Source organism: Apiospora aurea (assembly GCF_038362705.1).
Source record: "Apiospora aurea strain CBS 24483 chromosome Unknown utg000003l_segment0_segment0, whole genome shotgun sequence".
NCBI classification, from domain to species: Eukaryota; Fungi; Ascomycota; class Sordariomycetes; order Amphisphaeriales; family Apiosporaceae; genus Apiospora; species Apiospora aurea.
The window spans coordinates 1,952,341-1,973,329 of record NW_027117390.1 but is presented as its reverse complement, the minus strand read 5'-3'; the positions used below and the strand labels follow the sequence as shown (position 1 = coordinate 1,973,329).

At 52.1% G+C, this 20,989-nt stretch overlaps 8 protein-coding genes across 8 annotated transcripts; 4 read left to right on the top strand and 4 right to left on the bottom strand.

The window, feature by feature from the left end:
• Positions 1–481: 481 nt before the first annotated feature.
• Positions 482–3,563, top strand: PG986_004462 (GTPase activating protein; the record flags this gene model as incomplete). The annotated part of the gene is made up of 2 exons (XM_066840684.1): positions 482–2,048; positions 2,275–3,563. The coding sequence occupies 2 exons, from the start codon at positions 482–484 to the stop codon at positions 3,561–3,563; spliced, it is 2,856 nt and encodes a 951-aa protein (XP_066703311.1).
• Positions 3,564–5,303: 1,740 nt separating this feature from the next.
• PG986_004461 (uncharacterized protein) lies at positions 5,304–5,962 on the bottom strand (the record flags this gene model as incomplete). Its single annotated transcript, XM_066840683.1, has 2 exons — positions 5,304–5,789; positions 5,936–5,962. 2 exons carry the CDS (start codon positions 5,960–5,962, stop codon positions 5,304–5,306), a joined length of 513 nt encoding a protein of 170 aa, XP_066703310.1.
• A 1,005-nt stretch (positions 5,963–6,967) lies between these two features.
• On the bottom strand, positions 6,968–7,601 carry PG986_004460 (uncharacterized protein; the record flags this gene model as incomplete). Its single annotated transcript, XM_066840682.1, has 2 exons — positions 6,968–7,349; positions 7,483–7,601. The coding sequence occupies 2 exons, from the start codon at positions 7,599–7,601 to the stop codon at positions 6,968–6,970; spliced, it is 501 nt and encodes a 166-aa protein (XP_066703309.1).
• A 1,173-nt stretch (positions 7,602–8,774) lies between these two features.
• Positions 8,775–12,590, top strand: PG986_004459 (uncharacterized protein; the record flags this gene model as incomplete). Its single annotated transcript, XM_066840681.1, has 5 exons — positions 8,775–9,031; positions 9,082–9,097; positions 9,205–9,466; positions 9,619–11,840; positions 11,892–12,590. 5 exons carry the CDS (start codon positions 8,775–8,777, stop codon positions 12,588–12,590), a joined length of 3,456 nt encoding a protein of 1,151 aa, XP_066703308.1.
• A 497-nt stretch (positions 12,591–13,087) lies between these two features.
• Positions 13,088–14,484, top strand: PG986_004458 (uncharacterized protein; the record flags this gene model as incomplete). Its single annotated transcript, XM_066840680.1, has 3 exons — positions 13,088–13,999; positions 14,051–14,343; positions 14,403–14,484. The coding sequence occupies 3 exons, from the start codon at positions 13,088–13,090 to the stop codon at positions 14,482–14,484; spliced, it is 1,287 nt and encodes a 428-aa protein (XP_066703307.1).
• A 620-nt stretch (positions 14,485–15,104) lies between these two features.
• On the bottom strand, positions 15,105–17,303 carry PG986_004457 (uncharacterized protein; the record flags this gene model as incomplete). The annotated part of the gene is made up of 2 exons (XM_066840679.1): positions 15,105–16,307; positions 16,932–17,303. 2 exons carry the CDS (start codon positions 17,301–17,303, stop codon positions 15,105–15,107), a joined length of 1,575 nt encoding a protein of 524 aa, XP_066703306.1.
• Positions 17,304–18,888: 1,585 nt separating this feature from the next.
• Positions 18,889–19,645, bottom strand: PG986_004456 (uncharacterized protein; the record flags this gene model as incomplete). The annotated part of the gene is made up of 2 exons (XM_066840678.1): positions 18,889–19,053; positions 19,352–19,645. The coding sequence occupies 2 exons, from the start codon at positions 19,643–19,645 to the stop codon at positions 18,889–18,891; spliced, it is 459 nt and encodes a 152-aa protein (XP_066703305.1).
• An 800-nt stretch (positions 19,646–20,445) lies between these two features.
• On the top strand, positions 20,446–20,988 carry PG986_004455 (uncharacterized protein; the record flags this gene model as incomplete). The annotated part of the gene is made up of 1 exon (XM_066840677.1): positions 20,446–20,988. The coding sequence occupies one exon, from the start codon at positions 20,446–20,448 to the stop codon at positions 20,986–20,988; it is 543 nt and encodes a 180-aa protein (XP_066703304.1).
• Between the last annotated feature and the right edge of the window lies 1 nt (position 20,989).

The window sequence follows — 20,989 nt, the reverse complement described above, 5'->3', positions numbered from 1 at the left end:
CCTACCCAAGTTGCAGTTTCAATCTCCGCCAAGCGCCCGCTGCTGTTATTATTATTGGTCGCCTCGAAAACTCTCGCGGTCGCTGGGCGTCTCTCCTCGCTCTTCCTGCTACGCCTTCTGCTGTAGCGACTACACGTAGAGAGACTAGGAGTCCTGACTGTCAGAGACCAGGCACTCATGTCACTCGGAGTCTTTCTTTTGTTAGCCCCGGTCCGGCCTTGTCCTGCTCCTTTTGCAGTTTAGCCTCTGGTCCTTTTTTTTGGCCGGGCTCATTCCTTTCCTCAACTGGCCGGGCTGCTCCAATAACCTTCCCCTACCCAGATAGGCCGCAAATCAAGTTTTCCTCAGATACATCTACAGGTACTATATCGGGCGCCGGATATAACACAGGCAATCTCAAAATAAGAGGGGGGACAGCCTGAGAGCAAGCGAGCGAAGGAGACGACTCGGCCAACCCTATGTGCCACCCCCGGCCGGCACAATGGCCATGCCCGGAGACATTGGACGAAGCCAAGGGCTTCAGACAACTCCAGTCGAGGGTCACCCTGGTCACCTGAATGATGCAACTGCAACGTCTGTTCGCGGGCCCTCTAACGTCAAACGCGAGCGGAGCAACACGTTTAGGGAGTTTGGCCTGTATGCTTCAAAAGCCTCGTCTAGCAACCCGGCTTCCCCCATTCCTGATTCATTACCCAGTCCTGCCTCACTGTCGAGCCCTGTCCGCCCCTTTGCCGCCGAAAGCCACCGCGGCAGTATCGACAGTCACGACAGCATAATCGACGCCTACGCATCTGCGAGTCCTGCCACATCTACTTCTCACTACCGCACGAACGAGACTTCTCACCACCCCCACGACGCCCGCGACGAGCACCCGCGTCCGTCATACGACTCTGGACGTCCGTCTTACGACCGTGGGCACCACGTCCCGCCGGCGCCTTTGACACCCTTATCTCCACGATGGGATTCTTTGGCTCATAGCCATACCGTTCTTTACAATCAATCACCACAGACCTTACCGCACCCGAAAACCACGGTGCTCACTCTGCCTTCGAATTCGCATTCGGCCTTTAGCTCACCCGGTCTGCTAACTCCGCATGAATACGAGGACGAAGACTACGCATCGCTCATCTCGGAAACCAGGGACGAATTCCCTCCTCTGAGTCCCAGCCATTTCCCCAAGATGAATTCGCTCGAGAGCCGGCATGTGGGAGGGGAACCAGTGGTTGGGAACTTTTCCCGGCCTCGACGACCGAGTGTGAAGCAGCCGATGCCGGAACACTTTCAGACCCGGCTTGTCCATACCCCGTCTTCTGCAACCGACCCTACTCCTACCGACTCGCCTTCTACTTACCAACAGCATATGCTTTGGCCGCGGGAAAGAGGACACTCCGTATCCTCCAACCACTCTGCATCGACGTTTGCCTCTCTGCCTCCGCGCGGTACGCCCGATCCTCACATGCGCGAGACTGCCCGCAGTAGGAGCCGACAGGGCAACCCGTCATTAGCCCGGCCACCGTTGGCTTACAGTCGAACTGAGAGCAACCGCCCCAGATCGAATTCCAGGGACCCCATACCTCGCATGGCCTCGATGCCCTCTGGCGAGATGAGGACTAGCTACCGCTCACACATGTCTAATTCTTCGACACAACAAGGGACTATGCGCACTGAGCGAAGCAGTGTGGCGACCAAAAGCAGTTCTAGGACATCCATCAACATGCCAATGGAGGAGTACCAAGAGGACGAGGAAGAGGACGAGTTCAGCTTGGACGACGTCATGGGAATGTACGAAAAGGGTTTCCGGGACACGATAGCCCCGGGCGAGTTCTTCAGCGCACACGACGACGCGTCTAGGCCGCCAACTGGCGCATCGGAAATGAGCAGGAGGAAGAGCGCAATGCTGGAGGCCATGACCGATAGTCTGCCGCTTCCCCGGCCGCCCGCGCTGGCTGTCTCGCAAGAAGCTTTGGGCATGCATGTAATGTCCCATAGTGTCTCAGACCTGAACAAGATGCCGTTGGATCCACCCACCATCGTCCGACCGGGGACTAGTGCAGGCGGCTCTGAGCGATTTGTCCGCACATCGGCGACGGTTTTCCGAAACCCTGAAGCTCAATCTCCCAACCCCCTGAAAAGGAAGCGGAACGAAGTGCGGAGAGCGAGAAGCATGACTCGGGCAAGCTCGTCGACTTAACACCCACCGTTGACGAAGCTGCTGATGTAGCGGAAGATGACGACGAGGAGGAATTCCCGGATCGCACTGCTCCCCAAACCCAGTCACTACCAACATGCCGCCGCCCGAAGTCGACGATGAAAGCCAACGAGACCGCTACGGGTTCCGCAAACACAACCAATACGTCAGCCAAGAACAGTACGACCAGTGGAATAGCGGATACACTGAGTACATTGAGAGGAGGCGGCGGAAATGGGTCGCATTCCTCAAGGAGAGCGGCCTCATGACGGATACCCCTAACCGCTTCCCTCCACGTTCGACCAAGACGAAACGCTTCGTCCGCAAGGGCATTCCCCCCGAATGGAGAGGTGCAGCTTGGTTCTACTATGCCGGTGGCCCAGCCATTTTGGCGAAACATGGAGGCGTGTACGACGGGCTGTTGAAGCAAAAGGCCAAGGATGTCGATAACGAGGCCATCGAGCGCGACCTCCACCGAACGTTCCCCGATAATATCAAGTTCAGGTCACCCCATAACTCGTCTGCGCCGAATACCGAGGCCGCGCGCAATCGCAATAGCACGGCCACCATGACCGTCCCAACCGGCAATGCAGCCAGGGCGGATGAAACAGAAATGATCTCCGCCCTCCGGAGGGTACTCCACGCATTCTCGATTTACAACCCTCGCATTGGCTATTGCCAATCGCTCAACTTTCTGGCTGGGCTATTGCTACTGTTCGTGGAGTCGGAAGAGCAGGCGTTCTGGTTACTTAACATCATAACCCGCGTATACCTACCCGGAACCCACGAGATGAGTCTCGAGGGCGCCAACGTGGATCTGGCCGTGCTCATGTCGTCGCTTCGCGACTCCATGCCGGCTGTCTGGAGCAAAATTGGCGGCGAGTTGGATGGTACTGATGCAGTGGTGAAACCCAAGTCGCGACGACACCGAAAGGGGCCGGAACCGACACGCCTGCCGCCCATCACCCTGTGTATGACAGCCTGGTTCATGAGCTGCTTCATTGGCACCCTACCCATTGAGACGACGCTGAGAGTCTGGGATGTGTTTTTCTACGAAGGTTCGAAGACGCTGTTCCGCATCGCGCTGGCCGTCTTCAAGATTGGCGAGAATGAGATCAAGAGCGTGAGCGATCCCATGGAGATCTTCCAGGTGGTGCAGACAATCCCGCGGCGGCTGATCGACGCCAATGCGCTGATGGAGAGCTGCTTTAAGCGCCGCAACGGCTTTGGGCATCTGAGCCAGGATACCATCGAACAACGGAGACAGGAGAGACGCGACAATGTCAAGGTGGAGAACGCGCGGATAGCCGCTAGTCTGGGAGAGGATACCGGGGAACTGAAGAAGAAGGGCACATTTTTAAGCAGCAAGAAGTAAGGGAGCGAGCGAGCGGTAGCATCATAACTCAAGGGATGGCAAGCACTTTCCCCGGACGGACGAACGGACGGACAAACGGAACCAAAAGCGGCGACATTTTTCGCAACCTCACAGCACCTGAACATACACCATCGACTTCTATTTCCTTTGTCACTCTTCCGCGCCGATCGATACCCGTACCGCTACGCCATAACACACCACATTCACATACACACATGCGGCAAATGTGTAGATGGCTTCATGATGGTGGCCTGTGGCCGACGCCGACATGGTAGCGGAGCCAGCGCACTATTTCATCGTTCACTCGAATTCGACTTGATTGCATTCGCGACTCAGATTTGGTTGTGCGCCTCCTAGGGATTTTGCCGAGGCTGCAGGAGAAGAAGAACAACAATAACTACACACACAGCTACTACTACTATACCCATCCATCCATCATCCACCTCCTTCCACCGAAATCATGACAGTTTTCACGAACTTACGGCCTCGAATTTTCTGTTGCGGCTCGCGCGATTTGTATTTTACAACAATGGCACATCATCACATCTGGCCTGGGGGGTTCTCCTTTTCTTTCCTTTTCGGAGCAGGGCGGCTGGGCTGGCGAAGACAAAACAAAAAGACAGAGAGAGAGAGAGATAGGGGCATTCATTGCATTGCTTGTTTGCTTGCTGGCTTGCAAACAAAACTCCGGTGTCTTGTGTGGGCTTCGTTTTTTTTTTTTTTTTTTTTTTTTTTTCCTGTCTTTTTTTTTTTTTTTTTATTCTTGTTCAAAATTTGCAATGGGGAAAAGGAAAGGGTTGCATATTCTAGGCATTTGTCGGCGCTGGGTGCTTTTTGCTTTTTCTGTGTGTCTCGTTTCCAACAAACCACCCCGTTTTCGGTCTTGCATTTGTTTTTCTTCTTCATCTGTAAAGAAGTATCTTGCGGCATTGCAGCGTGGAACAACAGCAAACGGCAAAGGAGCCAGGCCCACCAGTACATAGAATGATTTCACTAGAGCGAAGCCATCATGGATGCCCCGGGAGAAAGAAGAAAATGGCAGCTTGCCATGCAACAAAACCACACCCTTGTTCCTTGTGCCCTGATCATATGTGACTTGACTAAGCCAGTAGACTCGACTCACTGTTCACTCTACAAATAGCTGTGCATGGTTACTTGAAGGTAGATGAAACCAGCAGCCAGTATGTGTCCCTGGTGGCAATATAGACAAACACGAATTTGCAATCAAGACTTGGCTGTAACAGTGATTTTACTTGTTCATTAATGCCATGAAATCATACCCTAGCTTCACCCAATGCACGCTAATGCTCATCGTCATGAGTTTCGCTCGCAGCACCTGGTGGTTCTAGTTCCAGGTGATGCCATAACCGTCCCCCTTCTTCTTCCTGTGGAATCGCTGTGCAGTGATCGGGTAGCATGACCCTATGTACAACTGCACGGCAGGCGGTTCTGAATATCATGGAAGAAAGAAGCCATTCCACCGTCCGTAACATATGCACCTTCCTCACATCACGCCCCACTACTCAACGCCGGCGTGAAGTGGTTATCCATAATCGTGAGCCGGCTGTTGGTTCAAATGGCGGTGATGCTGTGATTGTACGAGGTGATAAGGTTGCCAGGGTGTATTCATTGTAGACGACAATTGGCATCAGTCTGCCGCATCCTATGCATCACGTCCTCCTCGTCATCCTTAACTGCCAGAGAGGACCTTAGGGGGTCGAAGCGGCGCAGTGTCGATTCCTACTTAGGGCCCTCTGTGCTGGCACCGCTGCCGCTGCCGCCGCTGCCGCCATTCCCGCCCTTGGCGTAGCGCTGGGCGTAGCTCTTTGCGTTCTTGTCGAACTCGACGCGGTTGTTCTTGTACTCGTCGGCGATGCGGGCCTCGAGGGCGTCGTCGGGCTGGGGCTCGACGAGCAGCTGGCGCACGGCCTCGAGCACGCCCTTTATGCGGCTGGCGGGCTTCCAGTTCTCGGGCTTGAGGATGCTGAGGCAGATGTTGCCGGCGTTGTCGTTGGTGACGTTGGGGTGGTAGAGGCGCGTGTTGAAGACGACGCTGGGCGCCTTGAAGGGGTACTCGGTCGGCAGCGTCAGGGTCAGGGTGTAGACGCCGCCGGCGTAGACGGTGCCGGGCGGGCCCTGCAGCGTGATGGTCCAGACGTGGATGTTGCTCTCCGAGTAGGCGATCGTCATGCCCTCGGGGGGCGAGGTCTCGCACTCTTGCAGCTCCTGGATTCGGAGGGTCGGCGGGTGGCGCCAGGGCGTTAGTTGGGCTGCTTTTGGCGCTGACAAGGTGGGATGCAAGGCTGGAGCGACCAGGCGGCAGCAAACAGGTAGGATGGGACGAGCGGAAGTGAGGGCGATGGGGGACTTACCTTGGTGATTCTCTTTGCCGATGCCATCTTGTCAACTCGTCCTGTATGTATGTATGCTTTCTGACTATTGGTGTTTGGTAGTTGTGCTGATGAGTGAGTGATGTTGGGTGAAGATCAGATGCTTGAGCGTTCCCAGTCTTCCATCTGTGAGGTAATGTAATGTGCTGGTTCAGGTACCTGCTTGCTGCAGACTTACAGAGGCGGCCAGGAGGGTTCTAGAGTGGGCGCAACTGCTTCTCTCTGACTCTACCAAACAGGCAGAAGCGGGGCATTGAGCAAACAGCAACATTGAAGAGAGCTCTGACGGAAAGGCAGCAGCTAGGACCTAGCTTGGAAAAGAACTACCCCGCTGTGGGTCGCCGATGGGAGACAGGGGGAAACGGGGGAGAATAGCCCAGTTACGTCAGGCACAAGTACTGTTCACTTGTCCTAAACTTGTACCTGCTTGGGGTCGGGTTAGGCGTAGGGTGCGGGGTTAAGGTTAGGTACCTCTCAGTGATCGGCGAGGCCCGGGTGGTTTGGTTTGTTACAGGATTGATTTGGGCATAACCGCCCACAGGAGGTGGTCATTGTCACTGGAATGGCTTGGCCTCATTGTGTTCTCCGAACCCGTGTCTCACTGCCGAACACATGAGTGAGTCCAGTATATGTTTTCTTTCTGTAAATACATGTGCGTTTTACAAGCCTACAAGCTTCAATGCAGTTATTGTTCAGAAGAAAGCACTACACTGTAGTGGCCATCTCAGTACATGGCTGGCACACTATCTCAAGTCTTCAGTGCTGGAACATGCTTAGAGAATGAGCAGCCTGTCAGCCAGTCCCTTGGAGCAATCGAGGATAGAGCTTGCCCTAAGGTCAAGAAGCAGGCAGAAGCAACATGCGATAGCATATATGTTGTAGATCGGTGTCGGCAAGAGAAAAGGGGGATGTGCCAGAAATCCCCTGCGGTCACCAGCCCTCGTCATTTGACGCAATGCCTTGGCTCAGGCCGTCGCTAGGCACGGAGCCCTGAGCAACTGGTATAACAACAACTCAACACAACTTGTCTTGACTTTGAGCTTCGTCCGGCTCTGCGAAGGCTGTGCATCGATCTGCCTCTCTATCATCGCTAGGTTGGGGTGGTATCGCAGCCCTGTTGGTGTCTTGCCCACCAATAGGAGCAAAGCCACGGCCATGTGGCCGAAGATGGCCTTGATTGCCTCCCAGTTTATGATCGCCTCTTGCTTCTGAGTCGTAGCCAGACCTGCGAAGACTCTGGTTTGGGAGGTGGTCAGGGCCAAGGGATGGCCGGACTGTATGCTGCGCCACGCCTTGAGCACCCTGTAAAAGTTCGCTGTAATTGAGGACCTTGTGGATGGCCATATTCGCAGTCATATCCGCTGGCATACCTTGGTCGACCGCCCGGGGGCTCCCTCTGTGGCGACGTAGGTATGCATTCACCGTATCTCTGACTTAGCTGGCATTCTTTTGCGGTAGCCACCTCGGATGATGCTCACGTCGGTGGGCGCTCCTTGACTTAGAGCTTCATCTCGCAGCTGTCATATCACCTGCTGGATCTGACACTAGAATCATCACTGCCGTAAATATTCAAGCTCCTGATAACGACGAGCCCATGCCCGATAGCCATGGTTCGCCAGAATATTGATCCGAGTTGTATCTTGTCCATGGCGTCGATCCCTTAGACGGCAATAGATTCCACGGTATATGGGCTCCCGCATCACGTTCTTTGGCCTCTTCGAGAAATGTGTACTGACCCTTTGTAGATTCTGAGTGCCTGTGGTAAATGGGGTTGGAAAAGGATGACATGAACGCAAAGCACAAATGAATCCCCATCTTCTACTGATGCGCACCAACATGATGAGCGAATATGTATGAACAACCAATATATACTACCCTTGCCGCTTCAGCTGTTCTGTTCTAGCGCGAATACACGGCAAAAAGCACAATAGGAGGTCGTTCGTCATTCGCTCAACGTATTTATCCATCTCCCATGCAAGCTTCCCTATGTGATCCAGCTCGGCAACGGCCAGGAACCTCAATCACCAAAACCCCAGAAGTACAGCCCACTGGCTCCTTTCAGAATTCGCTGGGTATAGCACGACACCTATGACACGACACCTTCGTACATGGCGGGCCTATTAAGGGCCATGTAAATGGCGACCGGAAGCATGTGCGCGATCTCGAAGCTGCCCAAATGGTGGAGGACGGGTCACACTGGGAGCCTTCGTGGCTTATGACGCTTTATTCGTAATAGCAATGCATTCTCCATGATGGGATTGACCGCCAAGGCCATACTCAGTCGCTAGACTGCAGACTTCTTTCTTCTCTGCTGGTTACGCGACATAGCATCGTGAGGCGTATGTACAGATGTTGGGAAATAGGCACAGGAGACTCGTAAGATTGCGTGCACAAATGTGGTTGGACAGGGTCGTGTAACGTATCTGGTAGTGGTGGTGAGTCCAGCTCTCGATCCTTTATGCTTGTGAATTCCCGCAATGTGAATGCTGAGCGAGCCTATGACTGGTTGAACATCATTGCTAGCAAACGTCATCCATCTCTGCTGGGATTTGACAGGGGCAGAATTCGCTGTGAGCTTGCCTACGTACATGTAGGCACACGGGAAACATCTGATGGGAAACCAATCAGCCTGTGGCGAAGTTGCAGACATAGCCTTATGGCAGACGCCTGGTAAGATCTATCCCACCCTCCCCGCGTCTGTTGCTGAAGCATTTTTAGGCCGCTCCGTTGTTGACAGAAGGTCCCAACTTCTACCTACTTTGCAAATGGTCGATTTCCTTATCTCCAAGGCATTTCATGATCGCTTTCATCCCATTAGGCAATGGACAATAACTCAGCTCTTGTTCGGAAGACTCTCAACAATACAGTCAAACAGGAAAACGATGGTGTCACTACTGGCGAGAAGGATCGCTACCCGCCTGTAGCCATATCGCGAGAACACATATGGCAACAATCATGGGCCAGGCCATTCGATTGGGCCCTACGCCGCGACATAATCACGCAACTGTATATCATCGATGACCTTTCATTGAAAGAGGTTGAGAGAATTATGAGGGAAGAATTTCAATTCCATGCTACGTAAGTCTCCTGATGCTGTAGTTTCATACCCATCATGCTGATCTGCGCAGTCCTAAGATGTACAAAGTGAGTCGCCGCCCAAGTGATATAACCGATGGTTTCACAGGTGAAGCAGACACGGATGGCAAGAAAGCCATATGATTATCCACAATACTCAATGAATTCTTCTACAGGACCACTTCAGGAAATGGGGTTTTCGGAAGAATCTTAGCTCGCAATTCATTGAAGATATCCTTCGTCGCACTCGGCAAACATCTGCCACAGAGGATAAGGAACCCATAGAACGGAAAAGCGAAACCTTCGATCGCGACCTTGGCAGGCGCATAAATAGGTATCTTCGAACCACCTATCTTACGGAACACCCTTTATGGCGATTTGGCTCTCTTCGCCAACCAATTGAGCTTCCACACAACACGAGATATGCTGAACAGTCAAGTATGCTCCTTGAATATCTAGATAACCCCCGTCCTGGCTTATCATATATACTGGCTCGTGCTGCTCTCAGCTGGCCCTAGTCACTCATTCATCTTTTGTCAGAGCTTGCTGACTTTTCTTCTTTATAGTGCTTATAATTGGACACTACATAGCCGCTATGACTTCATTGCCAAATGACTCGGAAGCATACATCAACCCTTGGGGCTTATCCCACCAGGCGACAACAAACCAGACCTTGAATTGGGTGACGATACTTGGCATGGCCCTAAGCTCCCTCAGACAGGGCCGTGTGGCTATGGGTTTTGCGCTTTTGAACCATTGCTTCGAAAAGCTTGCTGGTATGCTTGAACCAAGCATATGGCTCATCTTCACCACCTTCTATGCGATCTCTAGTCTGTCAAAAAGCGATCCTATATTGGGCAACATGTTTTTACGGTACCTGGAGAATCTGATGAGCACTCGGAAGCATGCATTCCACGACCTCCTTGCCGTATTAAAGCAGTGTGGCGCAGATGGTGTGTCCTCGGTCTTCTCAACTGTCATCGGGGACTACCTCATTGACACTCTATTACGAGAGTTTCCGGAAAAGGCATCGGCTACCAGGGTTATGCTTGACTTGGTGGTACAGGGAAATGATTTACCGTTTCAAGTGTACAGCATGCCGGCTCCACAAGCTACTGTGCAGAAAGCCCGGGATATAATAGCCAACAAGAACGGAGCTATACCCATTAAGTCACTTGACATCGTTAATGGTCACGAGAAGCACACATTTGTGTTAAGCTTGCCGGAGTCTCCCACGAGATATTACGATATTGTCAATGAGGCCAATATCAGATGCTCACTCCCTTCGCCCCCTTTGACGGATCCTGGTTCCGACGATATCCATGAGGAGAGTTGTGACTTCAGCCTGACACGGAATGAAACCGTCATAGAGCAGATCCTACGAGAGTCACCCGTTGAGATGTACTCAGACGAGTTGAGCGTCACAGCACAGTTGGCAGATTTAGCCATATGCTTTGATGCAACTGCTGATGTTAGTGAAGTCGAAGAAGTGACCGAAGCGTACCGCGGTTTAAAGGGGTTATTTGAGAACCTATCACTTCATTCCGAGCACACGGTCAAGCCTGAAATGGTGGAACACCGTCCATTCTCACCTGCGATCCCGGACCGACCAAAGACCCAAATTCCGGCCCGCCCCTCGAAGTCACCTTCCGGGGTTAGGGAATCGAAAGCAGCAGCTAAACAGAAGACAGCGGTTCCGGCTCGACCGGTGGGTCGTAAGATTGCTGTTCTGCAAGCTGGATTCATGTCCGACCTTAACAAGCGGCTGCAACTTAGACCTCGAGCTCCTAAAAAGGACGAGCCCAAGGAAGAGGAGGTTAAGGAGAAGGGTAAAGAGAAGGCTCCCTTTCCTAATGCCCGCAAGAGTCGTGCAAGGGGCTCACAGCGAAGAGCCCCGACGAAGAGTTCAAGCCCAAGCACCGTCCCAATCCCTACAGAGAGACAGCAAACAGACTATGTGCACCATTTACACCAAGACAAGCATCTTTCTGATGTTGAAGTCGATATTGGACATTTCCTTCGTCTGTTGCCAAATGAGATCCGCTACGATTTGCGGCTGGAGAAAGTACTGGGGAATTGCTGCTGGACATGCATTCCCCCGGATACAAACACCTCTTATCCCGTACCACTGACTATAGCCAACATACCAGTCGTTGTACCTATCAAGACCTATTACCCCCTCAACGCAGGTTTGATGCCTCCTGACCCACATCCACACCATATTTCATCAGTGAAAGAGCTATGCGATGACACAGTGGAGCAGATATTGGATACGTTCGAGGAAGCAACCGGATTCTATCTTTTGGTAAACGGCATGCTGCAGATCATTGTACCTGACGAATTCGATATATATTCCGCAGTGAACCACTACCCCGGGCGCTTTGGTGGTCTACAAGTCAGCTTTATAGCCCAGACACAGATTTCAACAGCTGGAGAAGCGAGCAAACGTCGGAAGACCTCCTCAACCGAGTGGGGCCATATATCTGCCCAAACCCAAAATACTATGGAATCGAGTACATCGGCAACTCCTTCTGGATCAGGGTTTGGTAATCTTATGTCAAATTCTCCGAGACCTATTGCCGACCAAGGGCTATCCATTGGGAGCTCAGTCCGAGCTCAGGTGAACAATGGAAAGTCCAAGAACAGGTCCCAAGCAAAACTTGGGCTGATGACCGAGGCTCAGAATCGGTTTTATCTGACGTTGCCAACTCATTTGGTTACAGAAGCACTGATTGACTCGAAGCTGGATTGGGAGTGGCCACAGTCCGGGCTTGAGGAAGTACGACTAGTTGCTGGAAATAACAACGCCGAGGTGAGGGGAGTGATACATCTTCATATATACCGATACTTACGTCTCTATCAGTTAGGCAAGGTTGCTAGAACCTTCGACACTGATGCAAGAGTCTTTCCCGACGGCTTCGAACACGATGTCAGCCTAGTCGACGTATCCGACTTGCCAACAACGATGACCGGAGGAATGAAACCTTGCGTGCCGCTTGAATGGTTCTCAGATCAAGAATGGGCCAGTTTGCAGTTCAACACAAGGAGTGTGTTCCTCCTCGATGACAAGGATCGGACTGTTAAGAGCATTGGGATCCGACTACATCAATTTCAGGTTGGTCCAAACTCGCCTTCGTATCTAGGACGTGAAGCTAATCAACAGCAGACGGTGGGACAGGGGATTTTCGTGCACCGTCAAAAGTCGAAGCGATGGAGCGTGCGTGAGCTTCTTAGGCGAGGTAAGAACAGGCAGGACACGGAGTCCGAACTGGCGGAGTGTAAACGGCTGGTGGCCAGATCGATACTGTACCGGGTTGCACACGACTACGAAGCACCCGGCGGACAGAGTGGAACCCCCGTGTGCCTACTCGACGAGTCGGATCCTGGAATGCACAAGGGTAAGGTAGTAGGGTTCACTTCGTACATGCAGATGGTTCAGGACGTTCAACACTACCACGTGGAGGGTGACCAACTCACGAAGATGTTGCAAGATGGACGTGTTGCGTTCTACGGAGCATTCAAGGTCCCGAGGGAAATGAGGGAGGAGCATGTTATCGTTTGAAGTCATCGATTGACAGGCAACGAAGGGAGTTATGTTGGGAGGAAAGCATTGCGGGCTTCCTCGAAACGCCCCTGCTACTACCAAGTACCTTCAATGACCCCATGCCCTGGAAACGCATGCCCTGAGGCTGTACATAAAAACATTGCGATGAGGAATTTGGTGGTGCCGCCAGTGTCGTAAATGTTGCCCTCCAGACTCCAAGAGGGTTCCAGAGAACATTTTGGCTCCTTACCATATGCGGGCTGTTTGATCGGTTGACTGCCCCCAAGACGCTTTTGTGCCTTGTCCTATGCCTAACGCCCGAAGGCTTGGCAGCTTCCCGCAGCACCTAATGGGAGCATTTTGGCAGGTTCAGCTCCCGCTTCTACCAGGCTGCGCAAACTTTTCGAAGGCAATTGCGGTCATTGCAAGTTTCTGTCCACATACGCCCGGAATATTGTCCTACGAATTTTGTCGAATACGAGATATCGTCCCGGGCCATTCTTGGTTATTTACACATGGAGCAGTCAGCAGGTATTGAGATCCGGTGTCCAACTCCCGTTAACAGTGACTACCACTTGGGCGGAATGGACCAAGACATCCTGAGTGCCATGGGATATGATCCGGGAGAGTCAATATCTCGGTTGAAGCCGTACCTGCGCTGGATCAAGTCATCCTCTCCTGGTGTGCGGAAGAAGGAGGATTATCTACGTCTGTTTACCGACGTCGTGCTTCATTTCAGAAGAGAAGGAGATCAACCCCACCATATGGCAATACAGCCATATGTCAACGAGCTAGCCACCAGTCAGCCCGACCACTACTACTTCAACGACACCTCCCCAGGATCCGCTGAGCGATTAACTAGCGTCGAAGACACTGTTCTCATCATAATAGGGGTTTGGACACTTATGAAGCCGTACTTTTCTCCCACACAAGGCAACCAGAAGCGCGTGGTTGTATCATTCTGTCACAGATACGGCATACCCTATTCGGAAGCGAGAGCGTTCGACCAGTCGCCATCTGATCTCATCAGGTCTTGCGGCCTCCTCCCACACGCAGACGAGTCCGCATGGCTCTCCGGGACGGCCGAGACTTCAAGAGCGTGTGTTGCTGATCAGTCGTCCGTCTCCCGCACAGCAGATTTCAGCTTCGGGCTACACTCGGGTCTCATCGAATCGCACATCATCGAGACAAAGGTACTCAACGCTAATAGACTCTTGTCGCTGGCTGGTGTACGTATTGCCTGGACAGACAACATATCGCTCCATCTGCTGCTCTCGAGGTCTGGACAGAGGCACTACCTCGAGCTGTTCGCTCTACCGTGTGCTCTTAGAGACCGTGAAACGAAAAGCCCGAACAAGTCAGTCATATCACCCAGCTTGGTCTACGAGGTGCAGTCCACCTATGCGAACCTTTTCAACCCTATCCATGTATCCTCGGCACATGGCGCGCTGGTGACGTACACTGGGCTTAGGTATTAGTGCTGGTGCCTGGGCTGTGCATCATGGCGGATCCGTACCCGCGAGATCAAAACGTTGTCCCAAGACACCTTCGAGAAGAACCGGAGAGTGTCCGGCTGGAGCGCCCAGCTCCCGTATGACCCAGAAATCGAGTTGCTTATGAGACAAGAGGCTACATCCTGGAACCAGGTCGATTTCCGGGATCTGTGGCCACGCATCCTCGAACTCGACCACCACCTTCAAGCGGCCCGCCCGTGGAATTTCTGGGTTCTCTTTCGAGACAGCCGAGACACAATACAATACTGGACTTTCCTGTAAGTAATTTGGCGCCCGGTGGTTGACCAGCCAGGGGAATTGACCAATTTTTCCGCAGTTTCGGTAGCATCATATTATTTCTTACCGTCGTGCAAGTCGCATTGGGAGCTGCTCAGGTAGCAGGGTCGGGCTCTGGCTAGAGCTAACAGGCTCCTACATGATGTACGGGATCAAAGATAGCCCGCTTCTCCTTATCTGCGTATTATTCGTGTCGATAGGTTATGGTTAGTTATCTCGGTGGAGGACTTGCCCTTGATGGAATCAGATGGCTCCGGCACGGGTGGTGAAATGGGATAGGAGCTTTAGGGGATAACGGGGGATCAAGAGTCGAGAAATTCGGCCACCTGGGATATAAATAAATTTGATACAATGATCCCAGCTGGGGAAATGAGGAATGAGGAATGGGGGAACAGGGGAGGAACCTTACAGGGTAGAATTGGTCAAGACGGAAAGCATGGAGCAAGATAACTATGATGGCTGCGACGGTGGAAGTTTTTCTGCACCTAGGAGGGCCGGTAATGAGTAGCGTTTTACTAGACACGTTGGTGCCGATAATTTCCAGTTACTATAGGAATCTCGGTTCGCAGACGTGTTGGATACGCTCGATGCCCTCGCGTAAAACGCCTATAAATAACACATATCGCTTAAATAACAACTTCATAGGAATCGCTTCACAAAACTCATCGTTCTATTACTATTAACGAAAATTCTTTGTTATGTTTTAATAGTTCAATTAGTTTCTGTTTATATTGACTCGTTTCTAAGCTTGGTGCTCCTCATGCTCAATAGAGCGGCAGGTGGTGACCAAGCGAGCAACACCGTTGTGTTCAACCATGTGCTCATATCGCTGGTTCAGGCTCTCGCCAACCTGGATCATGACAGTTCCCGTTCCAGGGAGAGGGAACTGAAGAATTGGCTTATTGGCTGAGGGCATTTTAATCTTGTCGACCAGAGCCCTGAATCTTTCTTCATACTCTTCCTCAGTAATTTTCCCTTTGTCCCTCTTCTTCCTCAGAGATCGTTTTTTCTTCTCCTCCAAGCAGCCAGGAAGAATCGTATCGTATAAATACGCGCCGTTCGTCCTCCCTCTTCCAACCAGATGCCGGCGGTCCATGGAGAAACTCATGGTGGCTGTTCCCCCATAAGAAAAGGAAGCAACGATTGGCCCTACACCCTTCTCACCATCCTTGTGCCAATTCATTGCCATGTTGGGATAGTTCCCGATACACAGCAATTCATTGAACTTGGGGTCCTCACCGCCAAGAATTTCCCACACGACGGATGTCAGCTCGTTCTTTATGCTCGGAACTACAGACGGGGCTTCCGCGAACGAGGTAGTATTCGTGGCCATCTTGGCCAGATACTCTTCGCCGTAGTTCGTTGCAAAGAACCTTGTGAGCTGCCCCGGGATCTTTGCGCTGACAGGGCAGCGTTCCAGGGGTATGGTGCCATCTTGGATGCTCGCCCAAAGCTCTTCAAACGTGGACTTGGAGCCACCTTTGTACGTGATAGCGAGCTCTGTTGGGAAACCAATGACAACGGAGTTCTCGCCGTCGAGATGGAACGTATGGACCACGTACCCGGGATGGTCATCGTTGACGGTATGCGTTATGTGGTCGTTGTATTTGAGGCCAGGAACCGCGGAGTCCTTCGTCATGTTTCTCCATTCTGGACGAACCAGCTCCTCGAAGGCGAAATCCGGCATTCCATAAGGGAAGGAGTTACCGCATTTACGGCATTCGAGCCGGTTCCAATGTACTCGCAGATTCAGTCTCAAGCACCGGTCGCAGAACCAGCCATTCCAGTTGGTCCGTTCCGTTCTCTTGGTGCAAGCGTTGAAAAGGGTTACTATCTCCTGTTTGTTCAAGAACTGGGGTAGGCTCGGGAGCAACGAGGTGGAGAAGGGCGGAATGATCAGGTTGTGGCGAGTATCGATCCAGGCCTGATCATAAGCTCCCGTCGGCTGGGAGTTGAAGTTGTTAGGGGTGTTGTTTGTGGCACACCTTGGAAATCCGCAAATGGGTGAACAGCCCTGGTATCTCGAAACAAGAGGCTCCTTGCATGTCTCACAAGCCGGCGCGAACTGTAAGCTCCTTAGGTACATAGCTCAAATAGAAATTGGGAACTGGGTTGAGACAATAGTTTCTCACCTCGTCGAAATCAGAAGGACTCCAATCATCGCAGTAGATACAGAGGTTGAGCCTCTTGCAGTTGGGGCAAGTCCACCCAATCCAGTTGACTCTCAAGGAGGTATTTCTTCGGCCATTGCAACAAGCAACGATATCCTCTTTGCTCACAGGTTGGGGAGGACCTGGGACCAAAGAGACCGAGAAGGGCGGAACATTACTCTGGTCTTTGCGAGTTCTCAGCCATTGCTTGTTGTATTCCCCCATTGGCTGAGCGTTGTTGGCCGTGTCGCACAACGGAAATTGGCAGATGGGGGAAGATCCTTGGTATCTCGCAATGAGGGGGCTCTGGCAGGTTTGGCACATCTCCTACAAGCCTGTTAGTTGATGGTTGGTATGTGGCACTTCATAGAAGAAATGATTTGAGAGAGAGAGGGAGTGAGAGGAAACAAATTGCTTACCTCGGCAGGGCGTTCATCACTGCTGGCATTTGAAGCCGAATGTGCCTTCTCAAGTCTGACCATAATGTGCTTTTTGGTATCATCCCAACTGAACCAGCAATCGGTGATCAAGTAAAAGCCCATTATGGCCCAGTGCTCGCCTTGCATGTCGATTCCCATCCTCTCAAGGCCAGGATGGTCGTGTCTGACCATCACGCCGACAGGAAACTGCCCTTGGCCGTCAGACCGGATGCCAAGGATGTTGCCCCCGGCGTATACCACGCCGCCCTCGTTACCTCTCCACCATTCCGTGCCCTCCATTGGCTCCGTGATTGAGCTGGCAAAGGCTGCCACCCTTGGGTCCGGGAGCTTGATAACCGGCGAAGAAGACATGTTGATGGTGTTGAATTGGCTTGGGATCAATTGGCACTCTTCAAAGACGATATCGGAAGTGAGGAAAAAAACTCGGAATCAAATCTAAAAAATTCAAGCCTTGAGAAATTAGGCCGGAGGGTTTGGAGGGGAATTTTTGCTGAAGGCTACGGAGGGGCGCCTGGAGCGGTGTTAGTGGCAATGGCCCCGTATTTCCCGAATACGCCGGGGCCGCCCTCCGAATTTTGCATCCTCCAGCCCCGAACCTGTTCACTAGCGTGCTGTTTTAGTTGCTGCAGGGCTCTTTATAGCGAAAAGAGGTTCTAGATTCGAAAAAAAAGAAAACAAGAATTAACAGATTCTAGGCTTCCAACCACATACAAATGAAAAGTATTTGAAAATAGTATAGACTAAAGCTATTGGCATGAAGGCTTCTGGGGAGCTGTTACTGGCAGGAGTGTTTAATTCACGCCCTTCTTAGATGAGCTACGCGCCAGGGTAACTATGAGGGCAGAATAAGTGGTCAAGTAAGCCCCGTAGTGATGTCTTTGGTTGCCACTGCACTTGTAACACTTGTAAGTCTTCTGGCAAGTTGGGTAATTTCGGGGGGTAACAAGGAGGGGTAATTCAACCCAACAAGTATGCCTGCTTGATTAAAATGACAGCAAAGCAGATACACGCGTAGACAAGACCGCGTAAGATGACCAAAGAGCGGATGCTTCAAACACATGATCGTGGCACCCGTCCGCGTGAACGAGAAGCATGCATCAAGGGGGGAGGGTGTAACTCGTAATACACGACCCAAATGTTCATTAAAACCAGAGTACCAAGTCCAACAAAGTGTATGAATGCGCATGAAGATCAGCCTAGGTATAATTTGAGTTGGTTGGCACATCAGCTAAGTCAGGGTCAGCTTCAGGGTAGAGGCGGTTTGAGACACCCTGGCAGCCCTTGCGGGAGTGGCTGTCTCACCATCCCCTATCGAGGTACCTAGAATGTCTCGTTCCCAGGCCTCTTCACCAACGGAACCACCATGAGAGGAATGGAGACTATGATGTAAGCTCTTGGTGAGAAATGCGCAGCTATAAACCCATATCCAGACCCAAAAAATACCTTGCATCCTTTGCCCATCTCCGAACTGGTCGACTCATTTTTCGAGTTTGTCCAAAATTGTTTACGTACGTTTGCTCGAACAAGACTAGAAATAGTCTCCTCAACTAGCCCAAGAGTGTACATGGTCACATGGAGAAGAGGAACAACATGCATGGGGGAAACGTGGCTCCTCATGCATTGCTGATAGAAAACACCGCGGCTTCATGACTTCTCGATAGTCAAGCACAAACACCTGCTATCCCATTTCTCGGCTAAAACGTCATCCTCAACAGCATCGCCACGTCATATCACTGCCTAATACCGATGCGTCATGCCTATCGTACCACAGGCATTGTCTCTCCGTTTTCCCATGACTATTTTTACGCAGAAAGGTTCTGCTTCACAAGCATTCCCTCTTATTTTGGTTCCCACCACGTACCCAGAGAGCAAGAGGGCGTGGCTTCCAAGGGAAACGCAGGGGGTGGGGAGAAGTGCAGCAAGAGGAGGACCAGACTTAGCAATGACGCCCCGAATGGCCGATCTGGACGTACCAACTCTTCTGGTGAGCCTCGCCGCTGGTCTTCTTCGAAATGCGACCCTTCTTTCCGCACTCCGTCATGATTTTGCTGACCCCAATGGCAATGACTTTGTAGCTGGAGACTGAAACAACTTCGTTGGACTGAATTCGGTGGGAAGAAAAGAATATAACGTCAGTTAAAAATCATCAGTGATACAGTTTAAGAAAGGGGCTCCACGTAGAAACGAAACAAAACACTCGCAGATACGCATTCCCCTCAGACTCTCAGACCCTCATAAGGGAAGGAAGGAAGGAAGTTGGAAAAGGAAGAGTACATCACATGAAGGGGAAAAAAAGAAGAAAAAAAGGAAAACAAAAACAAAGAGGTATTGTACCAAGTCAAGGAGGAAGGAAAGAAAAAGGAAAAGGAAAAGGAAAAGGAGGAGGAAGTAAAGCTTACCAAGCCACACATCCAGATAGCTGAGTTGTAAGTGCAGCTGACTTCCTTACAGCCTTTTCTGATCTCTACTCTCTCGTTAGGGGAGGCATCGAGGTATTCCATACCCTGCCTGATGCGTTCCTTTGGCGCTTTGCGACCCCGTTGGCAGTTCTGGATGTTGAACATGGCCCAGTTATCGACCAGGGTAGCGTCACCTCCTTGTGTGGACTCGATCTCGAACTCGGTCTCGTTGGCGTGGCAGGCCGCGGGGCCGACGACGGCCGCCAAGATGGCGAACAACGTGAAGAAGCGCATCGCGGGCGGGTGTAGTGAAAAGAGTCTTGGGGTATGATGGGAGACTAAGATTATCTAGAGTCCGGTAGTGGATGCCAAGCCTTCAAGATCTCCGTCTCTGATGCTGTTCAGTCCAAAAACTCGAGAGATGGAGAGGACGAAAAAGGTCATGCAACATGTAGGTGCCGAGACGACCCCGACTGCGGGAACTAAAGGGCATTTGGCCTGGACAACCTGCTCATTGCGGCGTTTTCTCGCAAACCCTGGCGGCTACTTGATGATGATGAGAGAGAACTAGATTAATTGGCCAGTCGCACCTCATCAGAATTCGTCTCTCGGAATAGGCTCAAACTTGCGCGCCTGCACCGCCAATAAACAGTGACCGCCGAGAACGTTCAAGTCATCCTGCTCCAGGCGGTCCAAGACGCCTCGGAGACGCTGTGGGTCAATTGGCACCTGACCTTTACGGCCTTTGGCCGACCACTTCCGGGGCGACCCCTGCTTCATCCCCTGGAGATTCGCGATACTGACGGGACCGATTCGACATAGTACTAAGAGCTATTCAGCGTGTCACAAGCACTATGCGGTCCGGCGAGCACCAAGATGCTCTATTGAACCAACCTCATTCATGGCGATGTGACGAGTGTTACCCTTAGCGTCGTCTTGGGGTGGTAAGACAAGTCCATTTGATGTCGTACTCGTGGTGTTCTCATCTCATTGAGGAACGCGGGAACATATGGAAACAAAACAGAGAAATTTTCCCGCGTTCTAATCCATTCGAACCTCTACATGCATATCACAGTCTACCCGGCGCCCTGGGGATGCTCGGTCTGTCCATCGGCGTGTCCAACGTGGGCGAGGCCCTGCCGGGGCCAGTCTACTTTCTGCTCTCAGGCCTCAACACCGCCGCCGTGGGTATCATCGCGCTGGCAGCAGTGCAGCTATCGAACAGGACCTTCAAGGACAAGCTCACGCGAATCATTGTGCTTCTGACAGCGCCGACGGGCATGCTGTACAACGCTGCCTGGTACTTCCCCGTGCTCGTATTCTCGGCCGGTTGCGCCACCATAGTGCACGACTACCGCTGGGTCCATCGACCTGTCCGAGCCGCCCAGCGCTGGCTTATGCCTGGGACTGGAACTGAGGACCAGCTAAGAGACGCCAACGACATGGAAGAACGAGCATCGAGGGTTACGACTCCAGCAATATTGCTCAGGCCCCCACATGCAGAAGCAGGCGGACTCCCATTCCACCGAGACACGACGGCGGCGGCCAGTAGAAGGACCGTATCTAACGACGGCCAGGCCTACAGCGCCAACCAAACCGATTACGAGCGTCGCGTGGGCCCCCAGAGTATCGACTGAA